The sequence below is a fragment of the Brienomyrus brachyistius genome, chromosome 9 (assembly GCF_023856365.1).
Source record: "Brienomyrus brachyistius isolate T26 chromosome 9, BBRACH_0.4, whole genome shotgun sequence".
NCBI classification, from domain to species: domain Eukaryota; kingdom Metazoa; phylum Chordata; class Actinopteri; order Osteoglossiformes; family Mormyridae; genus Brienomyrus; species Brienomyrus brachyistius.
This window is the reverse complement of record NC_064541.1, coordinates 14589141-14597120: the sequence shown is the minus strand read 5'-3', so window position 1 is coordinate 14597120 and position 7980 is coordinate 14589141. Positions and strand designations below refer to the sequence as shown.

General features: G+C 49.1%; 1 protein-coding gene across 1 annotated transcript; it reads left to right on the top strand.

Annotated features, from left to right (window-relative positions):
• On the top strand, positions 1-2310 carry tpbgb (trophoblast glycoprotein b). Its single transcript, XM_049026726.1, has one exon. It carries the CDS (start codon positions 829-831, stop codon positions 1885-1887), a length of 1059 nt encoding a protein of 352 aa, XP_048882683.1. The 5' UTR covers positions 1-828; the 3' UTR covers positions 1888-2310.
• The last annotated feature ends 5670 nt before the right edge of the window (positions 2311-7980 follow it).

Sequence of the window (7980 nt, the reverse complement as noted above, 5' to 3'; positions counted from 1 at the left end):
CATGTTACTTCGATGTTAAAACACTTAAATAATGACATGTGGAACTATTTTCCACATGGAACATCTGGCCAGATTCAATCCAGGATCAAAACTTTGAATACGTTCTCACCACCCACCAATTTTAATGCACGCTAATAAAAACATGATCGGTGTTTACTGCTGCATGAAGCCATTTTTTCCATTCGGTTTGGGATATTTTCTGGATAAAATCGCACTTTATAAAGTTATGTGATGGGTGGTTACACAGTTGAGGGCGGGCGGTCCGAAACCCCGCCGCCCTCGCCTGATGGTACATCCCTGGCACCGCTCCGTTTTACGACTAACTCTCTGGAAAGACTCCCCCCCCTTTTCCTAAAACAAGAAGGAACATACAAAGGGATGGGGACTCTGGAGCAGCTGTAAACGCAGGTTTGCTTCAGTAAAGCGCTGCGCTCGGAGCATTAGTTCGGCTTAAAGCGCCTGTAACGACCGAAAAACGCCTAGATCTTACAGTTTAATTTTGGATTTGCCTGTTTAGTTGTCAAGTCAACGCAACAGGAGAATGCTGCAACAAAACCTTTACTTTTTCATTTTATTTAAAAATTAGAAAACAAGAAAGAAGAGTAACGCCGGCATGCGTGTAATGCAAACTTTCTTCCTCTATATTTCGTTAATGTGTTAATGAGCCGAAATCTGTGCGTGAAGTCTTGCTTCATTTTTTCGTGTCTTATCGCTGGCGTGATCGGAGTTATGCGAAGCTTCCGGTGCAAAGACATTTGAATTTGGACCAGCATAATTTACCAACTTTCTGACGACCGTGGAGAAGGGATCTCAGAGCAGTTCAAGAAAATGCGTGTTTCTGGCACCCGGCTTTTATCAGATTGGAGACATGTAATTACACAGAAGCTGTGCTTGGTGCTTTTCCTCAAGGTATTTGCTCCAGCTCTGTGTCAGGCTTGCCCGGACCCATGCCAGTGTAACGAGACAGCTGTACGGTGCGAAAATCAAGGCTTATTCGCCCTTCCACAAGCATTTCCGAGAGACGTCAAGTACATTCTCGTAACTGGGAACAACATCAGCGATCTTACCAACAAGTCCTTTCCAACCGTCCTGGAGCAGCTGACCAAACTACTCCTCCCCGGGAATAATATCGAGCAGATTGGTCCAGAAGCGTTTGGTAAATTGCCAAACCTTAACTTCCTGGATCTGAGCAACAACAAACTCAGAATGTTCAGCCCAGAAGTTTTCTTCTCAAAGAAATTGATGCTGAATCCTAGCTCAAACAAGTCTGTCTACAGCAGCCCTCAGAATGATGGAAATAACACATGGCAAGTTGTAGCCGTTCAGGTGTCTACTCTGAATCTTTCCAACAACAATCTGTTTTTTCTGGATAAGACACTCCTCAGCCTGGCCAGTCTCCGTCTGCTGGACTTGAGGTCCAATGCTCTGAAAGTGCTCCAGAACAGCACACTAGCAGCCCTCAGCCAGTGCCCTGACCTTCAGGTCCTCTTGGCTGGTAACCCCTGGCTCTGTGACTGCAACATCGAGGACTTTCTCTCTTGGCTCAGGGAGTCCGACAGGGTTCCCGATAAGTTTAATCTGTCCTGCTTGTCCCCTAAGGAGCTGCAGGACGTCACCTTGCTGCAGATCAACCGATCAGAGCTGCAGTGTGTTTTCTCCAGCGGTATGAAGGGTGTACTGGAGACATCCTACGTGTTCCTGGGTATGGTGCTGGCCTTTATCGGCCTGATCTTCTTGCTGGTCCTCTACCTCAACAGGAAGGGGATCAAACGTTGGCTTTATAACATCCGAGACGCATGCAGGGACCACATGGAGGGATATCACTACCGCTTCGAGGTCAGCCCTGATCCCCGGCTGGACCAGCTCTGCATGAACTCAGAAGCATGAAGGTGCAGGTGGTCAGGGTCTGGTCCTAGATATGCATGCCACCCTCCAGGCCCACCTCTTCCCCCCCAAATTCGGTGTTTTGTCATATCGGCTGATGTACTGTATTTGTGTTGTGCAGTGTTGCATGGATTGAACAGGACAGGTGTGGATCCTGTAAAGTGCTGCCCCCATGTTGCTCATGGGACTGATTTTTATATGTTTATCTGTATTTGTAGCCTCATTATTGGTTCGGGTCATTGCTGTACCCATTGTTCTTGAAGATGTCCTGTACCAGCACTTCCTTTGTCAGACGTGAGCGTGACATCCACGTACTCGTCTTACCCCTGCTGGACTTTAATGTGGTGTACTTTGTTGTACAACGAAGTCCTTTTCCAGCTCTTTCCTCCTGAAGATGTTCTGTTGAATAAAATGTCCTTCACAGCAGCTGTGGTCAGTTGTTCTAACTGGCGGTGGATCACATGCGTGTACAAAAAGACACACTTCCTGCATTCTCCTCACTTAGAAATACACAGATCTCGCATACAAACGATGCTACTGTACAGTGCCAGGCTGGCCTGCATGGAATGTAACAGAAGGTCATGCTAACAAAGTGATTATCCCAAATACAGTGTAGAAGTTCATAGAGGAAAAGGTAGTGATTATCCCAAATGGAATGCAGACATTCATAGCAACAAAAAGTAGTGATTATCCCAAATGGAATATATCAGAAGTTCATGGTAAGAAAGGTAGTGATTATCCCTCGTCAATGTATAAGTTTTCAGGGTTGCGGGAAATGGTATCTTTTTCATATTTGTGTGTAAGTATTGCTGACAGCTGGCAAGTGTCTGCAAGTCAAAATGCATTCGTTTGCCCGACATTAAAATCTGCTTTTATAATACTTTGCTAATTTCAAAGATAGCAGCAGGGAGGGTGCTAAGCCTATAGGAGCTGACCAACAGGATCCTGAACAGTGTTAGTCCATGGTCACATGTTGGTGAACTGAAAACACAGGCCTTTCCAGGGTGGTCCTGAGTGGGGTGAATACGTGTGTCCATCAGCTGATTCATTAGGTGGGGGTGGTCATGAGCACAATTACACTCAGGGAGGTGTTACGGTAATGATCTCCTCAAAGCTAAAACCAGAGGAGCAGAAATGAGACGTGTGCATCCATCACTTAACTAAGCACCATCGGAAAAGAGGTGAGATCCCAAAAGACACAGATTACCAACACAGGGAGTCATAATCCCTTCAATGAGGGAGACGGAATCACGTTCTGGGGATGCACCAGCATGGATGTGGGTTGTGAAGAGCAACGAGAGCCTTTATAGTGTCTGATGCTGACTTACAGTCTCACCTGGGAGGCTGGACCACGACTGATCTGATCTATCCAAATGTAGGAACCCCCAGATGTAAAGAAAATCACAGCCACTTTTAATATAACAGCTATGAAGAAGCCGCAATGACATACGGTCACAGTCTGAAATCGGAGGCTGGATCCTGTGGGCCTCCTGCTGATTCAAGTACCCTGGAAATCACAGAGAACTTTGCTGCTGCTTAATCACCACAAGCAGCCCTCAGTCCTGCAGGGTGTCACTTCTCAAGGGTTATCATTACAGCGGGGCTCATTTGGACCTGTCTGCCTTTAATTCTACCTGAGGGGTGAGGTGCTCATTGAACGCCCTAATCCAACTAACTGAGTCTGATCTTGGTCCATGCTAACATGCTACCTGCAATAGTAACATGCTTATTGGAAGATGTGAAAATACACCAGTCTCCCAAAACCAGGAAAGCTGTATTGATCTGATCTCAGAATCATTGAGCTGGTAGAGTTTAGAGGAAGAATCAGCACATAAAGTCACCATAGAATGAAGGTTGAATTCCCTGTCCTGCTTACTAAGAGTATATACAGGGGCGGGGCCACAGCTGAAATTTGATTGGTACCCAAAGAGTCCCCTCCCCTGTCACTCACTGATTCAAAACATATCATTGGCTAACCATAGTGTTGGCCCGAGAGCATGTCTATAGGTGGGCTAAATCCTAAAATCACCCTTGCTGCATATGCACAGCTTTCCGGAAGTCTCCATCACTCCATCTTGGTCAGTAGGTGAGATGGGGACCATGCAGTACAAGGCAGTTTCACAAGCAGGGAGATGAGCGCTAGTTGAGATGAAGGCCATTGTGAACTGGATTTTCCCAGAAGTAGGGGATATATCAGCTGCAAGGTCATTTTACATCTTTATTATGATTAAAAAATGTCTGTGGGTGCAGTAGCCACTTCACGAGGAGCTGCTGGAAGTACAGCGATACAACAGCATCCGATAACCCACCCCCTCCCCCTCCACAATAAACACAGGCAGTATTTAAGCCTCACTGGAGGCCTTTCAGACGGCATCTCAGTCAAGACCAGCAAGCGGTTTTCTGACCATCTGTTCCACAGTGACCTGCGGCCTTCCCAGAACACACTGCCTGGGCATGTTCTCCTGACGAAGAGGACCAACCTTCCTCACAGGAGGGATCAAACTCGGCCTTGATAGAAGCGTGTGTGGTTACGCTGGAGGAAACGGGCCTTTATACCCGGTCCATCAGCCTGTCCCTCAGGCCTTCGTACCCGGTCCATCAGCCTGTCCCTCAGGCCTTCGCTTCAGTGACTCCTCACAGAATCAGAGATGTATTGATGAGTGAGAAGATGTTTGCACTGTTTGAGAGTGCTCACTCAGTCCCCGCTCCTGTGTCTGGCCTGGCCTGCAGTCTACTTCTGTGATAAAGGCTGAGCGTTGTTAGTTATCACACAGTACACAGGACGGCCCTCTTTGCCAAATGAGAGGGTATTTGGTGCTTTGCTCATGAAAACACACATCCGCCGTTTTGGAAACGGCTCCTGTCCGCCCTCTGTAGTTACACATGAGGTCTGGTTTCCCTACTTCTGTGCCAAAGCTTGAAAAATGCGACCCGGGGTCCAGGGTCCTGTTCAGCAAAGGGTCGTGGGTGCAGGGACACGGTGACACGCCCAGAGGACGTGACACTCGCCTGCCTCTCGTTTCTATGGTAACGGTGCTGCCGCCCTTGCGCAGTATGGCCCTTTATTAATGCTCGTGCTCTGCCTGCATCGGGCCGGCCTCACGGGGCAGGTGTAATTAGGTCTGGCGGAGAGACAGGAGGATATCAATGCGGGGGTAGCTCTGGCAGCCCTAGGCTGCTGCAGCCGAGCTTCTGTGCCCATTAAGAGTGGCCCCTGGACGTTTTGGAGATGGAGCAGCAGTTTATAACGCCAGGCTGTCATTCCAGCCAGGATGCGGGCTGCCATACTGGACGCCATCCTCCCCTAACCGCCACTTTGCTACGGTGTCTCTCTGCCTCCCCCAGGGGGCCCTTCCTGGGTGTCGTTGTGGATGGGGACATCCCCCATGTGTGACTTCAGGCTCCGCCCACCCAGGCCACTGTTAAACGTACAGGGGTTTGTGGGATGAGCTTAAATCTCCACTGGTTTTCAGAAAGCCGTATTGGTGTTTGTATAGTGCAGGGAGACCTCTACTGGTTTTTTGCAGAGCACGGTCGCTCCATACTGGTTTTTACAGAGTAAGGTCATTCATACTGGTTTTGGAGACTACAGTCATTTCATGCTGATTTTTGCAGAGTATGGTCTCTCCATACTGGTTTGTGCAGAGTCTGGTTGGACTTCCTGGGATATCTGTAATCTGTCTCTCAGTCGTGGTTGTCTTGTGGTTGAAGCTGTGACTGCAATCTGCCGTGTGGGTGTGTGTGTGTGATCCTGCCCAGTCCCCTCAGCCCCGCGCTGTGATATCTGCCCCACGGGCGCCACTCTGCTGTTGATCTTCATTTTCCTCATTAGACGCTCCCTAATTTGGATTTATTGTGCTGCTCATTAGTGCTTCGCTGCTCTCCTCAGAGCCACGCCGCCGTTTATTAAAAACCTCTCTGCTAAATGAAGACGGATAGGGCCACCCGTCGCCACGACAGCCGGGCTGCCCTGCCCGACATGACCGCGGGACGTCCGCCCTGAGGACGGCCGCGGAGGACGAGAGGGCAGGGCACAGGGGCACTCCAGCCCGCCAATAAGATTCGATATGAAAGCAGCAAAGGTGGGAAGCATAAGAGGGGGGCATAATTCATACAGAGAGATCAACCTTATCATTAACCAATGATATGTTTTCAATCAGTGAATAATTGGGAAGCGGCACTCTGTGGACCAATCAGCTTTCAGCTCGGGGCAGGGTCCCCTGTGAGTCCACCTCTGAAAATGCCCCTGCAGACAGACCCACTTCATGTTATCGATTGCAGGCGAAGGCAGACTCACTTAGGGTCTGCATGATTATTTAATGATGCATGTGAGAAGTAAGAGATGTCCGGGTTCGAGCACGAACCGCGGCCGGAACCGAAGTCGGATAACACTTTATGCAAGGAAACGATGACGTGAATGTCAGTTTGCGGCGCAGATGTATATAGGTTTCTGCAGCTGTAGGGTTAACGAGAAGTGCATGCTGGGATATCAGAGTGTTTCTCACTGAAGCAGGGCTCAAGGCCACCACTCATTTGTGTTTTTCCTAATGACATGCGGGCCTGCAGGAGGCGCCGTTCGCAGCCAGCCCACATCGCTTAAGCTTTCCTCGGCCATCCTTAAATACCTTCTGTAGCCATCTCTGTCTCTGGCACTTTCTCACCCCCCACCCTATATATCATATTGAAATGAAAGGATACTTTATTTGCCATTTGTACCGACTGTTTTTCACATATCCCATCTTGCTCTCCTCTGAGACATACATGGACAAGTGACAGCACAAGTGGATTTTTATTTTATTTTTATTTTTTTGGGGGGGGGGGGGGTTAAGGGCCCTGCCCAATGGCAATTCTGGTGAGCATGAAATTCAGACCGGCAACCTTCTGATCACAGACACAAGCCTAACCACCTGAGTCAGACAGGGACGCGTGTGGACATGTGATCCATGTTGGTACCTTGCCGGGGGTGTCCTGATCCCATGAGTGTGATCTCTGTTACCATCTCCCAAGACCCAGGGTGAAGGCTGGGCACGTCTCTGTCTGTTCAGGACCACTGCCATGCCGAGGAATGTGACACAGGATGAGAAGATGTAGCTCACTGGATTAGGACACCATGCCTGTGATCAAAACACTACTGTTTCAGAACCCAGAGCTGGCAGTGATTTCACTGTTGGACCCTTGAGCAATGCCCCTGACCCCCAATCGCTCCGTGGACAGTCCTGACTCTACTTTCTGAAAAATGCACGTTCTGAATAAAAGCTGAATTAATGGAAATAACATATTCAAAATGAAGTTAAACTTGAGTGGAAAGTAAAAGTATCATTTGGACAGCGTTGGAATGACACTCCTAATAGAGCTAGGTCAACATCTGGAGCCATTAAGCCCTCTCAGTTCCAGGCCATGGACGAGCGTAGAGATGAACGCCCAGCCAGATGCAATGGCCAGGTCACCTTAGTCAGGCTTCCTGGGCTCAGCACAGCATAAGCCACCAGACTCAACGTACGCATCCGACATCCAAGTGTTTTTGATTACGACGCAGATTAGAAGTTATGCAGGTGTTATTTATCAATGCGTTCTCGGTGCAGTTTCCAGTGTAAACAGTCAGCAGTTGTTGTGCACCTTGCAGGGCGCTGCTAAGCTTTTGTAGCATCGTTAATAATTAAGTCTATAATATTTTCCGGTGTCAGCTTCCCGACACGCTCGCGCTGAATGTGCCGGAGGGAATCTGCAATGTGGTAATTAGGCGTGTTTCGGTTTAGCTGTGCAGGACAATCAAAGCGCTCCTCGGTGCCTCACGGTCTATGAATAGTGCTGCCTCGGTCCCTCGTCTCTCCGGTATCCGCCGAGGTATGTTGACCCCGCAAACAGAGCTGTTACCCAGTATCCAAACTCCGAATCTGCTCCGTCGCTCAGATGACGGGACCATTAGCGATGCTCTCTGCGCTGCCCCCCCCCCCCGTGCTCTAACCCGATCGCTGCCCCTCTCCTCTCACCGTTAACCCATCCATCGTTATCCCTACTGGGAGCCCCTGTCCGCAACCTCACCACCTACCGCAGCCTCCTGTCCCTCTTTTCATCACGTCAAACTAAGGAAGCAAA